Source organism: Halichoerus grypus, chromosome 6, assembly GCF_964656455.1.
Source record: "Halichoerus grypus chromosome 6, mHalGry1.hap1.1, whole genome shotgun sequence".
In the NCBI taxonomy this organism is placed as follows: domain Eukaryota; kingdom Metazoa; phylum Chordata; class Mammalia; order Carnivora; family Phocidae; genus Halichoerus; species Halichoerus grypus.
In genome coordinates this window covers 161,129,260-161,144,424 of record NC_135717.1, presented here as the reverse complement: position 1 = coordinate 161,144,424, position 15,165 = coordinate 161,129,260, and the positions used below count along the sequence as shown (strand labels likewise).

Genomic DNA, 15,165 nt, shown 5'->3' with positions numbered 1-15,165 from the left:
GGACATCGTTGCGAATGCCGTTCCGCTCGTCCTGTCGCGCAGGCTGTCTCACTGACCCCATCACTGATTGGAAACCTCTCTTTCGACAGGATTCAATTCGAGATGTGCACATCAAAGGAATCATGTACAGCGCAATCGAAGCAGATATTGGTACGTAGGCAGCATTATCGCGAGGGCCGCTTCAGCCTGTCCCTTTGCCGGGCCACGAGCCGGCCGTTATTTTCATTCTTGGTGCCGAGCCGGCGCCCAGTACCTCTTCCCAGTGCAGCGTGAGGACCTTGCTTCCTCGCACCTCAGACGTCTCCCTCCCCTTTGTCTCAGAGCTCCACCTAATCCTGACCCAGAAAGACAGGAGCTGGCTGCGGCAGGCAGGCATCTAGTATGTTCCCTTAGACCGAGGGGGTGGAGTCTTGGTTCCTGCTGGACCAGGTGCTGCTAGGCCAGCCTGAACCATGCTTCCTTAAGACTTGCCTTCTCCCAAGGGCCCCGGACGCACTGGACCCACAGGTTTAGGGAGCCCTTGCAGACTGACTGACTTCATGCTGAATCCGTGTGTGAATTTGTCTCTCGCTCTTAGAAAAGTACATCTGCTATGCCGAGCAGACCCGGGCAGTGCTGGCCAAACTGGCTGATCACGGCAAGAAGATGTTCCTCATCACCAACAGCCCCAGCAGTTTCGTGTAAGTGGCAGCGGGTGTCCCTGCTGGCTTCTGGCTCCCGTCTTGTCTGGTATTCCCATTTAAGTTCACAGTTGAAAATTTGAGAGAAAATGTTGCAAAGGTAGTGAATCCGTTTCTTGTTAGACTCACCTGGCTGACCTGTTGTTTCAGGGACAAAGGGATGAAATATATTGTTGGAAAAGACTGGAGGGACCTGTTTGATGTGGTCATCGTTCAGGCCGAGAAGCCAAGCTTCTTTAATGATAAGCGGAGGTGAGCGTCTTGTCTTTCTGGGAGAACTAGATTGTCATCCTTTGCTGCTGTGAACATTTAAGTCGTGTGACTTGGTGAAGTCTAGTTGGAAAATCAGAAGCGTCTGACATGTAGCTTTTGATTTTGAGGATGGCTCGCACCTGTTGAGATGGTTCTCACTTCAGCTGGGCCTACTTCAGTCCTGGGGGTCAGGCTCTAAGAAAAAGATAAAAAAAAAGAAAAAGATTGACAGCAATGTAAAAGCCACACTTAGTATTACATCATAAGTTAGACCTCTTAATGCAGATGCCTTGTGAAGCGTAACAGAACAAGAGCAACAGCGGGCCACCTGGTGGGTATTTTGGTATGTACGGCTCTCACTGGTGCATTTAAAATTACAGCTGGATTCTGCAAAACTCTGCAACACAGGTTTTGTGTCAAATGGAGTAAATCTCTACCAAGACTTACGTAGCGTCTTCCTGCCACAGGAAATAGAGGAGCTGGGAAGTTTTGGGTTATGACGGTGACTAGGGTGTGCTCTTAGCATTAGTAGGTGGGGGTCAGGGATCCTAAAATATTTTTTTTAACATTTAAAAATGTTTTATTTTATTTTTTAAAAGATTTTATTTATATTGAGAGAGAGAGAAAGAGAGCATGAGCAGGAGGGAGGGACAGAGGGAGAGGAAGAAGCAGCTCCTGTGCTGAGCAGGCAGCCCGACGAGGGGCTCGATCCCAGGACCCCAGGATCATGACCTGAGCCAAAGGCAGATGCTTAGCTGACTGAGCCACCCAGGTGCCCCTAAAATGTTTTGCAATGTGTGGAACAGACCTCTTCACCAAGTGTCATCCCCTCCCCCCGCACCCATTTATTTTGTCTTTGTTCTGCATGCACGGGACACCTCCATTCCTCCCTGTGTTATTTATAATGATGAAGATCAGAGACAACCTAAAGGAACATCCATGGGAGGGGGTATTATACAGCCATTAAAAATGATGTATTTGGGGGGCGCCTGGGTGGCTCAGTTGGTTGGGTGACCGATTCTTGATTTTGGCTGAGGTCATGATCTCAGGGTCATGGGATCAAGCCCCGCATCAGGCTCCGTGCTGAGCATGGCGCCTTCTTGGGATCCTCTCTCTCTTTCTCCCTCTTCTCCTCCCTGCATGCGCGCGCTCTCTCTCTCTCAAAAAAGGAAAAGATGTATTTGGGAAAAAAAGCAATGAGCATGTTTTATGACTATTAAAAACGTATGAAAGAATTTGTAATCACATGGGAGATTGCTCACAACATTAGAGAAAAAGAGATACAAATCAGTATACACAGTGATCCTCATTTGTGTTCATAAAAAAGAGAAAAATAACAGATGCTATCTTTATAGACTCAAAGACACCTACTGAAATGTTAGGTGTTTATACCTGGGCACTGGGATTAGGGGTCACTTCCCTTTTTCTTCATTCTATTCTGCATTTTCCAGATTTTTTGCAGTCAGTTTAAATTTTTCTGATTAGAAAAACAATCCAAATAATGTTACCTTAAAAAAAGGCAAACAGACCCCCACATAAACATTAACATTTGGACTTTTATTCTTTTTTTTTTCTTTTAATTTTAAAGATCTAATTGGCTTTATTAATTGATTCATGAATTAGGCTGCATCCCATCTAGCAAGTAGAGGGGAGCTCCCGGAAGCCTCTATTCTTATTCCCATTCTCCGTCATAAAGTGATTTGTTTCCTCCTCAGATTTGTTTTGTGTCTAGAGTGGCTGGATTTCAAGCGCCGAGTGGGACACGTGTACTAAGGCGGTTTTTCCATAAGCTGTTTTTGTGAAGCAGATTTTCTGTGGGATCAAATACATTTTGGGAAATCTGGGCTAAAGAAAGTTTCTCTCCTGGGAGGGCTTTTTAGAGTCCTCAGTGACTTTTTAAGAGGGACGTAAGTAGTGCCTAGTGTTTTCCAAATTTATTTGACCCTGGAGTTCTTTCCTCATTAAATACCTTTTGGATCCTGGGGTCTGCAGTTTGGGATGTGTGCACTGGGCCAGGGGGTGTGGTGGTGGAGTTGGGGCTCCAGGCCTTTTCCAGGTTTGCGCAGTCCCTTTCTATTCCCACTGAGTAACCGTGTGGTGTTTCCTAAGCAGGCAGCATGCACGGTTCCCATGGGTCATGGCGTTTTCCCCTTTTTGTTGTTAGACCTTTCCGCAAGGTGAACGAGAAAGGTGCCTTGCTCTGGGACAAGATCCACAAGTTGCAGAAAGGCCAGATTTATAAGCAGGTATGTCATGACCGATTTTTCCTTCTTGTTCCTTTGCTTTGTGGTCAGTTATAATGAAAACAGCCAACGTTTGTTGAGGCCTCCCGTGTGCCCGGCATAGTTCTGAGTGTTCTGCTTGAATTGGCTGTTTATAACATGGCAGCAAAATTTAAACTTAAGTCAGTATATTCTCAATGTGTTATGTCTAAATTAACTTAGAATTGAACAGTCCTTAAAAACAAAATTTAAAGAATTACTTTCATAGTATATATAATTTAAGATGTTAGTAGTAAACCTTGGATATTCCTCTTGAAGAAGCATTGAATCACATGGTGTATTATCTTAAGTTAGTGATTATTTCCTGATGAGCTGTGTTTTATATACAGTTGTTTTTTTTTTTAAAGATTTTATTTATTTATTTGACAGAGAGAGACAGCAAGGGAGGGAACACAAGCAGGGGGAGTGGGAAAGGGAGAAGCAGGCTTCCCGCTGAGCAGGGAGCCCGATGCGGGGCTCGATCCCAGGACCCTGGGACCATGACCTGAGCTGAAGGCAGTCGCTTAACCACCTGAGCCACCCAGGCACCCCCATATACAGTTTTGATATATTTTGGTATCAGTAAAGCTCTCAAATGTTTGAATAAGTGATTGAATCACTGACCCTTCTTGTGTTACTGAAGTTTGTTTTATGTCATCCTTTAAAATTTTTATATTTCTGTAAGATTTATAAAACACATGAAATTATAGAACAGTACCACACGGTTAAAAAAACTCAGTACATTCCTGGTGGATTTATAACACACTGCTAATGTGGCAGGAAGTGTATTTTCTAGACCTTGAGAGATTGGCTTTGATACAACCGTCCCACTAGTAGGAAGTTAGACCAAGGAAATTATTAAGATGTAGCTAAAACTTTGCTACAAGAATATTTACTATGAGTTACAAAATAGATAACAAGGTAAATGTCCACCATCAGGGAATTGGTAAAAGGAATCACAGTATTTCTCAGCTACTGAAATGGTAGATTAGTACTTATTGACAGGGTCATAGACTGTTCAGTGTAAAAGGATCATTACAAAGAGGTATATACAATATGAATCATTTTCGGAAAGTGCATTTGACTCAGAAGAAAGGTCTGAGAGATTTCACGCAAAGGTGTTTTTGTCTTTTATGTTTTGATACTTAAATTATATATGAAAGCAAAGTTTTTAAAAATAGATATTTTGGGCCACAGGTTATATAGGCTTCTATCTCAGATGATATAATATCTATATTTTTCTATTATTGCAGGGCAATTTATATGAATTTTTGAAGCTTACTGGATGGAGAGGATCCAAAGTGTTGTATTTTGGTGACCACATATACAGTGACCTGGCGGTGAGGAGCCTCTTTTTCCATTTCTTTGTTGGGGGACAGATGTGTTAGTCTCACTTCCTAACGAATTTCTCTTTAGTTTAAGACCATTTTTATGGTTTCATAAAAATGAGGACTAGGTCGCCTTTTTTTTTTTTTTTAATGTCTCATTTTTTACAGAACAGAACGGATGAGAGGTGTAAAAAAGGTAATTTTTTTTGAAATGATAGAAATTAGTAATTTACTCAGGATTTATCAGAAAAATATTTCCATTTAAGTAATGGTAAGAAATAAATGCCAGTGTTCTTTTCTTTTTTAAAGATTTTATTTATTTATTTGACAGAGAGAGACACAGTGAGAGAAGGAACACAAGCAGGGGGAGTAGGAGAGGGAGAAGCAGGCTTCCCATGGAGCAGGGAGCCGGATGTGGGGCTGGATCCCAGGACCCTGGGATCATGACCTGAGCCGAAGGTAGACGCTTAACCGACTGAGTCACCCAGGCACCCCAAGTTCTTTTCTTTTTTGTCCTCTCATTAAACATCAGAGGTAGACGAAGAAGAATTCATAAACATTAGTCAGGGCTTCTTTTGCAAGTTCAAAAGCTGGCATTTCCAGGGAACAGCTATTATAAGAAAGTGAGGCATTTCATGCCCATTGGAATAACTAGAGCAGCGTTGCAGGACTTGAATTATGATTTAATCTGTAACTGGAACAAGACCGAGTCAGTCACGTTTACTGCCATGCTCGGCTCCTGGTGCAGTGAATTTCTGTTTGCTCAGTGAGCCCAGGCTAGTGGCACCATGCACGACGTGCAAAGCCTGAGTGACACCCGGTGTCGGCAGGGTCACCGGCGCGGGGGCGTGGCTGGCAGTCGAACTCCATTATTGGTATTTCCGAGCATTTGGAGCCACTTTAGAGTGGTCTCATGTTTCTGTCCCTCTTGTGTCCACCGGCCATCCAAGCAGTGAGCTGGAATGAGCTGTGCAGTAGGACTGTCTGGGATGCGTTTTCATAGTACATGTGCTGGAGTCCGAGGTCTGTGGCCTCAGACTTCAGACCGTCTGGGGGCGGGGCAGGGAGAGGGGGGAAGGGGAGGGGAGTGATTCCAGTGTCTGTGTGCGGAGCCACTCTTCCCAGGTGATTGCAGCACATGCCCTGCACAGTCACGTCTGTCCAGCGGGCTGAGGGTCCAGTGGAAGGAATCGTGGGCTCAGGACTGGAAGATAGGTTTTCACCCCAGCTCTACTGTTTTTAGCTGGGTGACCTGACACACATCCTCCAAGCCCCAATGTCCTCATTTGTGAGAAGAGTGAAGTAAGATAATGTGTGTAAAAGTCTTAGTGAAGTGCTATTATCCGGAGGTTGGCACAACCAGAGTGTTTGGCCATGGCGTCACAGACATTTGCCTCTTGCCAAGTGGAGTCTTGGGCCTTGATGAGATAACTATGTGCTACCCGTGAGGTATGTGGGTACAGGACCCTGGGAAGGCACACACACGCATGCAGATCTTAGCATCGTGAGAGGTGCTCACAAAACAGTAGTTTCTTCAAGTGTGCTCCTTGTGACATCAGCATCACCTGGAAAACTTGTTAGAAATGCAGTTTCTCAGGCCTCACATCAGACCTACTGAGTCCGAAACTCCGGTGGGGCTCAGCTGTCCGTGTTTTATTTATTTTTTATTTTTTATTTTTATTTTTTTAAAGATTTTATTTATTTATTTGAGAGAGAGAATGAGACAGAGAGAGCATGAGAGGGTCAGAGGGAGAAGCAGACTCCCTGCCGAGCAGGGAGCCCGATGTGGGACTCGATCCCGGGACTCCAGGATCATGACCTGAGCCAAAGGCAGTCGCTTAACCAACTGAGCCACCCAGGCGCCCAGCTGTCCGTGTTTTAAACAGCCTTTCACATTAAAATTTGATATCAGGGTAATCCTGCCTCAGAATAAGTTAGGAAGTGATCTCTCTTTTTCAGTTTCTGGAAGAGTTTGAGGAGGACTGGTGTTAATTCCTCTTTAAATGTTTGGAAGAATTCACCAGTGAAACCGTCTATCTGGTCCTGGGCTTTTTATTGTTGGAAGGGTTTTGATTACTGATTCAATCTCCTTACTAGTTAGAGGTCTTTTCAGATTTCCTCTTTCTTCATGAGTCAGTCTTGGTGGGTTGTGTGTTTCTGGGAATGTCATCTAGGTTATTCAGGTTGTTGGTGTATGGTAATTTGTAGCTTTTATAATTTTTATTTCTGGAGAATTGGTAGTATTGTCACTACTTAAATTTCTGATTTTCGTAATTTGAGTCTTTTTTTTTTTTGTCAAGCTAAAAGTTTGTCAATTTTGTTGTCAATCTTCCCTTGGTTTTTTTGATTTTTTTTTTATATTGTTTTTCTGTTCTCTTTTAATCTCTGCTCTGATCTTTGTGATTTCCTTGGTCTTAATTAGCTTTCAGATTAGTTTGTTCTTCTTTGTCTAGTTCCTTATGGTGTAAAGTTTGATTGTTAATTTGGGACCTTTCTTTTTTTTTTCATTGTAAGTGTGTATGGCTATAAATTTCCCTCTGAGTACTGCATTTGCTGCATCCCATAGGTTTTGTTATGTCATGTGTGCGTTTGCATTTAAATTTGGCACAGGGTATTTTCTCATTTCTCTTGTGATTTCTTCTTTGACTTTGAGGGTGTTCTTTCATTCCCATATGTTTGTGAACTTTTCAGTTTTTCCTTTTGCTGTTGATTTCTAGCTTCACTCCTTGTGATCAGTAAAGATAGTTTGTGTGATTTTAAAATTTGACTTATTTTGGGGCCTAACATAAGGTCTGTCCTGGAGACTGTTTCATGTGCATGGAGAAAAATGTGCATTCTGCTTTTGCTGGGTGGCGTGTTCTGCATATGTCTGTGAGGTCTGGTTGGTCTTCAGTGTTGTGCAAGTCATATTTCCTGATGCATCATCTTCTGTCTGTTGGTTTTTCTGTTATAGAATGTGGACTGTTGAAGTCTCCTACTGTTACTGCAGAGCTGACTATTGTTTCCTTCAGTTCTGTTAATATTTGCTTCATATATTATGGAGCTCTGATGTTTGGTGCATATATGCTTGTAACTGTTCTATATTCTTGGTGAATTGACCTTTTATCATTATATAATGTCATTCTTTGTGTCTTGTGACAGTTTTTGATTTAAGGTCTATTTTGTCTGATAATAGCATAGCACCCCTGCTCTCTTTTGGTTACTGTTTGTATGGAATATCTTTTTTAATCCTTTCAATCTATGTGTATCCTTAAATCTACGGTGAATCTCTTGGAGGGATGCCTGGCTGGCTCAGGTGGTGAAGCATGTGACTCTTGATCTTGGGGTTGTAGGTTCGAGCCCCACATTGGGTGTAGAGATTTTAAACAAACAAACAAACAAATAAATTGAGTCTCTTGGAGTATATAGTTGGATCCCATGCCAAAGTTTGAAAACCACTGTTACGAAGTGCTAAGATCAATTCATTAACTAACATGTCAGAAATTATGTGGCAAAGCACATTATCCTTCAAGGGAGTCACCTTGGGAATGTAGCTACTTCTAATGTTGGTGCTGTTTCTCAAAAAACATTTGGGTGACCCTTTTGGGATAGATTTGAGAGCCAGGTTGAGGCACAGGAAAGAATCAGTTTTATTATTAGTAATTTATTATCATACATAGTCTTAGGAATGTTCCAGATGACTTTTTACTTATTTTGAGAAATAAAAGCCACCTTCCAAAGTTTGCCACCATTGGGAGTATTTAAAAGGTCATGCTGTAGGTTTTCATATATTATAGGAGAAGGAGAAATACTGAAAGGTTTAAAGAAATTCAGTGGGTGAAGATGGTAGGCATCCTTAGCACTTACGGAGCAGGGATTCTGGCTTTAGGTGAGTAGTCAGTGAACTTTTAAAATTGTAAACCTTATACCACTTTATTCCTTAAAACCTCAAAGCTTTCCTTTATTCTTCAGAGTAAAAGCCTGATTTCCTACTGTTTCCTACAAGGCCCTGCTTGATCTATCCTTCTCCAGCCTACCTCTCTGAAGGCAGGACCTGCCTCTGCCCTCTCCTACTCTGCTGTAGGCTCCCTGCCTGGCTATTCCCTTATAACTCTACCCCCACGCCCCCCACCCCAGCATGTTCCTGCCCCAGGGCCTTTGCACTTACTGTTTTTCCAGCCTGAATTGTTCTCCCACATATTTCATACTTTCACTCTCCTTCCTTTCTGATCTCTGCTCAAACATCCCTTTATTGGCCTGGTTTTACTAACCACTTTATATACAATGGTAACTTTTTTCCTTCTTATTCCGCTTGATATTTGACCATTGTATTTATCACCACCTGCCTTTGTATATTTACTTGCTTATTTTTTGCCCCTATTTCCCATGAGGGCAGGGTTTTGTCAGTTTTTGTTCATTGTTTTATCCTCATTGTCTAGAACAGGGCCTGGCAGTTAGAAGTATTGGATAAATATTTGCCAAATGAGAAAATGAATGACCATTTAGTACGGTGATTGTATATCTTACATTTCCCAGGATGTATCTGTTGGCAGGTATTCTGGCTTATTGTCAAGTCATGAGGTTACTGTATTTGGAATGAAGAATGTGATCATGTATGTCTGTGTTGTAGGATCATTCCAAGTCTGAGATTCTATAATTACCCATAAACCACAAGGCTCGGCACTCGGTAGGTGCTCCCTAGTGGTCTGTGGACGAATTGAATGAAGACCTCCAATGGCTTTTCAGTGGAGCCTCTTTCTGCCCCTGACCTGTTGTTTTACAGACCATGGTTAATGATTTCAGACCCTGCGTTTCTGCAGGGACTGTGATTCACCACAGTTATTTCCAGAACAGAAACTCTCTTTGGGTGTAATGGTCAAAGCTTAGAGCTAACTTGGTTTTAGTTAGATGTAATTCATTGAATTTCCTTGGTTAATAACTAACCACTACAATGAAGAAGTAATTCAGCGAATGCCTGTTGCATCTGGGAAAGGGAATGGAATGGTTTAAATTCTGTCGAGATGAATGTGGACTTTTGGTGATCTTTGTGATCAGGATTTGACCCTGAAGCATGGCTGGCGGACTGGTGCAATTATCCCGGAGCTGAGATCCGAGCTCAGGATCATGAACACGGAGCAGTACATTCAAACCATGACCTGGCTGCAGACCCTGACCGGGTTATTGGAACAGATGCAGGTTTGTGATTTTTTTCTCTCCTCCTTTTTCTCTAAGTCTGAAGTTAGTCTGCTAATCAAAGTTATTACACATATTTTCTTTTTAATTGTGGTTATGAAGCATGAGGCATAACGCATCCTGCAGAATAACTCCTGGGGTTATTTTGCCCCTGAGTTTCGCCAGTTTCCCTGAAGAGAACTTTGAAAGTGCCCGCAGATTCATTTAGAGGAAGAGCTTTGCGGGGCCGTGTAAGCTCAGGGGTCTGTGTAGATTCCTCGGTCAGTGGAAATCCCGTGTCCCCACTGAAGCTCTGTTGGGAGACGTCCTATGGGGTAGTAGGATTCAAGAACCTCTGCTGATACGTGGGGCTAGTCCTGCCTCTGCCTTGGGCCTGCTGTGGGACTTCTCCGTTCTGGGCCTCAGTTTCCCCATCTGTAAAATGAAGGGTCCCATGGAATGAATACCTCAGGCTAGGCATCCGGCTTACTGGAGAGGGTCTCAAAGCAAAAGTCAGTAGCTCTGCGTGCAGCCTCCACTTGATTTTGAACATAATATCTACAATTTGATGGCTCACTGGGGTTCAGTGGCAGTTTTTTTCTTTGTGTTAAGTTACATAGCCAGTTTTGGACAGTTAGTGAGGAATATTGTTTTTGGTGATTTTCCAACCCGAGAAAGCTGCCCCTCTCTTGTCGCTGTGGCCCACTCCCAGTTCTCCTGAGACACCTTGCTTCCCGCTTGGTTCAGCTGACCTGGCCTGTGGCTTTCTGAGGATAAGGAGCACACTGCCCACTCTCTTGGCTAACACACCTTTAGCTTCTGGCCCACAGCCCGCCATTCCGCTTTGGGAATGGGCAGGGGCCTGCCTCGCCTGGTCCAGCTGGCGGCCCTCGTGGAAGCCGCTGTCAGTGAGCTCAGGCAGAGCTGCGGCGAGTGGCCGCCCAGGCCCTTGCTCCAGGGCCCGCACGTTCCAGAGCATGGGACCTCGCACGTCCCCCAGGCCTCGCTTCCAGGGTGCTCTGCCCACCCTGGTTCTTGGCTGGTCTGTGATGAGGATTTGTGACGTTTCCCTTACTATGCTTGTGTGGGAGGTGCTTTTCTAAAAATACAAGGCATCAGTTCTGGGTTACTGTAGCTTCAAGTCTGTACATAGGTCAGACAATAATAGTAGTGACTTTTCACATGCCAGACATCGTGCCAAGTGCCTGTTCTGCACACGAGTCATGAATAGTCCCGGCTGTCCTTTGCAGGCAGGTACAATTTTTGCCACTTTCGAATAAGGAGACTGGGTGTTTGACAAGTCAGGCAACATGTCTGAGGTCGTAAAATGCCAAAGCAAGAACTTGAACTTAAGGCTTGTGTGATGCCCAAGTCCACTCTAGAGTTTTAACTTCCACACTGTCACCTCGGGCTCTAAAAAATAAAATGAAACCCAGCCCAGTGTCATTTGGAGCCAAGTCTGATGAATTAAATGTAAGTATATAATTTTTGCTTTGAGAAAGTAGCTGTAAAGAATAAAGATAGTTTTGTTAACTAGCCTCGAAGTGCAGTCCAGTATGGTGTGGTTGATGGTGGTAGAGAGTCTTCCCGGGTTATCATGTCACAACCACATTTAGCTCAGGGGTTGGCCAATTTCTGCCAAGGGCCAGGTCAGTCAACATGTCGTGCTGTGTGGGCCAAGCCATCTGTCACTGCTACTCAGCTGTGTTTGCAGCCCAGAAGCAGCCCTGGACAATGTGGACAATGCAGAAACGACCGGGCGTAGTTGTGTCCTGTGGCTTTATTGGTGGACCCTGAAATATGAATTTTGTACCATTTTCGTGTGTCATAAAATTGTTCTTCTTTTGATTCCCCACACCTCCCAACCATTTAGAAAGGAACTTATTCTTCAGCTCGGAAGCCGATGGGAAAAATGGGTGGTGGGCTGGACGTGGCCTCCCCTGGTAGAGGCTGGGGGGCTGGCTGGATTGCAGGCCCCACTCACACTGGGCAGGAGGGCTGGTGCCGCAGACGGGGTGTGGTCTGTATTTTTGCTCCTGTGGAGCTGATTATGCTAATTAGTGATGGGGCCAAAGATGGCCTCAGCTTCTGGGGTGGGCTTCTGGTGAGTCTTTTCTGATGTTAACTACCCACCCTAGAGTGTGTGGTTTCACTTAAAGATTAGTTATCACTAATGAGCACACCCTTCTTCTGAAGTAGTTTAAAGTAAATTTCAGATACCTGAGACTTGTTTAAAAGTTTGGCCTTGTAGGAGGAGCAGAGCTGGAGAAAGAAGTGCGTCAAGGAGAAAATAGCCTTTTTTTTTAAAAAAGATTTTATTTATTTGAGAGGGAGAGAGTGAGAAAGAGCATGAGAGGGGAGAGGGTCAGAGGGTGAAGCAGACACCTGGCTGAGTGGGGAGCTGGATGTGGGACTCGATTCTGGGACTCCGGGATCATGACCTGAGCTGAAGGCAGTCGCTTAACCAACTGAGCCCCTCAGGTGCCCCCCCACTTTTTTTTTAAATGGGAGAGACTTGAGCATGTGCAAATGCTGATGGGGGGGTGCCAGGTGAGGAGGATGAGCTTATGGCAGTGATGGTAAACGGTGGAGACAGGTTCCTGGGAGGGCAGAGTGAGGCATGTGATGTCTGCTCCATCTCTAGAAGAGATGAACTGGGAGACCCACCAAGATGGCCCTTCAGGTCTGCAGAGCCTGCCCTGGGGTGGGGGCCCCCCTGCAGGGCAGGAGTGGAGAGGAGAATTCACATGCCGTGCGGCTGCAAGTTTCAGAAAGAGAGCGCGGGTAGATTCACTTTGGTAATCCTTATGGCCGTCCCCAGAGAATTCTCCCGTGCTGCATTTATGGGCAGCGTGAGGAGGCAGGCATCTCTGCCTCCTGCTTAGACAAGGACGGAGGTGCCCAGCTCGTGGGCTGAGAGGGGTGTGTGGGCAGAGGGGGGGGTGCCCGCTCACAGACTGACTCCTCACTGTCTGTGGGGCCACGTTGTTTTGTCACGGTCTGTTTGCCGAGGCGTACCCCGCGTAGGGGCCTCTGTCTTGTCCTCTCTCGTATCTTCACCATCAAGCACAGTGCTGGGGATACGGTGGGTGTGCAATACAGCTGTGCATGTACGTGTTTGTGTGTGTGCGTGTGTACAGAAATCTGTTGTGGCTCCCTACACATTTTACCTCTTCTGATCTAGTCACGTATTTTGTAGAGCCTCAGTTCTGTAGTAACTTCTTGATTGAAATGTGAAAATTAATTAAAACCGTGTTCACAGAGCGTCTGTCAGCACCCCCAGAAGCGCTGGCGCAGTCTTCCGGCGCTCCCAGTAACACCCAGCCAGTGGTCGTCCAGTGGCAACGGCCTCCCGCTGGTGCGGGCAGTGGTGCTGGGCCGGACGTGCAGCTTACAGGCTCAGTCCCCACGGCTCTCGTGTGAGGGGTAGAGGTGCTAGCAGGTGGCTGCCAGTCAAGCTGTTGAGCTGGGCAGAGGCAGTAGCCTTGGCTGCCACGTGGGAAGCAGATGGTTTGCTTGTTTGCTGTTTTCCTCGGGGCTCTGAGGCTCCCCCGTGAGCATGAATTGCAGGGAGCCCCACCTGTCCCCGCAATCCCCTGCGCCCTTGACCCTGGCGGGGGCGTTTCTCTTCAGCCACGAGAGACTTGTGAGGTTTCGGTTGTTAGGTTGTGGGCAGTTGTCCTTTTTCTTCTTGCCTTTTGCTCACATTTCAGCCCAACTGGAAAATTCTCTGCTTTTCCATCTGGTTGAGGTGCTCTACCTTCTTGTCTTTCACAAAACAATTATTTATTTTCTCTTGAACACTTTAGAAAGGATAATATAACATCAAGGGAAAACATTAAAACCATTTATAATCCTACTTCCCTTGCACAAATTAAAGAAAAATTTCCACGTTCATTGCCAAATATATGCACGTATTTTGGCATGCTTGCAATTAGAGATGTACTGTTACACCTGCTCGCTCCACTTACCTGCCATTTTTATGATTATACTTAACCTGTGATATGTGTAATAGGGGGTGCGTAGTAAGTGTGTGTTTATATACGTGGTGCACATGTGTAATGGACACGCTGCACACATATATATTATACACACATATTTTATGTGGATCTATATGCACTGTGTTTATACATAGTCTTTACTAATACTGTCATAGCTCCAATTTAATAGGGGCCTTGTTTAATAGGTTCATAATGTTCCATCACCATTTGTTAAACCACGTTTCTAGTATTGGACATTCAAAAACTTTTGGTGAAGAAGGCAGGACTGCAGCTGGGAATCTGAAAATGTGTTATTTCATGCAAGCGCCTATGTCTTCGACCTCAAGGAATGAAATTCTTCCGAGAAGAGCTGCCCGTTAAAAAATTCTTAGAACCTCATGAGCTTCTTTGCAGCTCGAGCAACCTCAGTGATTAGCTCGTGTCCTGCAGGTTCACAGAGATGCCGAGTCACAGCTGGTTTTGCAGGAGTGGAAAAAGGAAAGAAAGGAGATGAGGTAAGAGGGGCCCATTTTGAGTGCGGCGAGCCCGCCACCCTGTCCGCGCCCCGCCCAGCCCGCGCGCTCTGCCCAGCGCTCGCCCGAGGCAGCCCTCCTGTGTTAAGCTGCCAGGTGTGAATGGGACCACGGCTGTCGTAGCCACAACTAGGCATGGCTGCCACTAGCGGGGGGGACACGTGTGACATTTCCTTGAGGCAGCAGTGACCTTTCTCAGACCTCCTGCCCTTGCCTTTGAACGCCAGGGTGGAAGGAGCTGTCCCTTCGCATCCTCTTCCCTGCCCACTTGACTTGCCCATCCGCACAGCCCGTGGGCCAGTTGTAGGTCATGCCGGCAGCCCAGTGTGGCTCCTGGGACGGCGTGGGCTGCGGGCTCGGAACCACCGTGGATTCTTAGGGCTCCTACAGCCCAGCTGCTTTTTTGTCATCAGGGATATGTGAGCCTATGTAAACATCTCAGGATCAGAATGTTTACTGGTGAGGAGAGCCCACCTGCTGTCTGGGAAGTTTGGCGGGTGGGCATCTTAAGGGAACAGTTGTTGGAAAGAGGCCCGGGGACCGTCGTGTTTCCTTAAGAAGGATGCCGCGTATGCAGACGCTGTTTATATGACCGTTCCCCTTCGGCTGGGTTTGGGAGCAGTGGTCGCTGCGTGGGTTCTGGCCTCTGAGCAGTGCACAGCCTGCTTGGGGGGAGCGGCGTGGAGAGGGGACAGTCAGCCTTGGGGGCTGCAGAGGCCACAGCCGTATTGAATTCAGTCCTTCCTCCTCCTCCTCTTGGTGTTGGCTGCCTGGGGCTCATTCTGATTGGAATCTTATTCTCATGTTGGTATAAAAATGTTGCATGACTTGAGAGGGTGAGGGGAGGCGTACGGTGTGATTGGACTTCAGGCCCCTTGCCCCCAAAGGCCGGGCCTGGGCGCTGCCCCAGGAATCGCAGATCGTCCGATGAAGAAGGAGCCACTTCACCATCAGAGATCCTGTTTTGGATTTTAAGTCTC

The 15,165-nt window shown here is 45.7% G+C and overlaps 1 protein-coding gene across 3 annotated transcripts in view; it reads left to right on the top strand.

Annotated features, from left to right (window-relative positions):
• The window catches only part of NT5DC3 (5'-nucleotidase domain containing 3), a 56,604-nt gene that overhangs the window by 36,262 nt on the left and 5,177 nt on the right, over nt 1-15,165 (top strand). The window contains exons 7-13 of one of the 3 annotated variants that reach the window (XM_036103130.2): nt 90-150; nt 578-680; nt 831-932; nt 3,097-3,178; nt 4,447-4,533; nt 9,556-9,696; nt 14,103-14,167. In XM_036103130.2, coding sequence (XP_035959023.2) covers nt 90-150; nt 578-680; nt 831-932; nt 3,097-3,178; nt 4,447-4,533; nt 9,556-9,696; nt 14,103-14,167 — 641 coding nt within the window. The other 2 variants (XM_078076487.1, XM_078076489.1) reach the window with 2 other exon arrangements.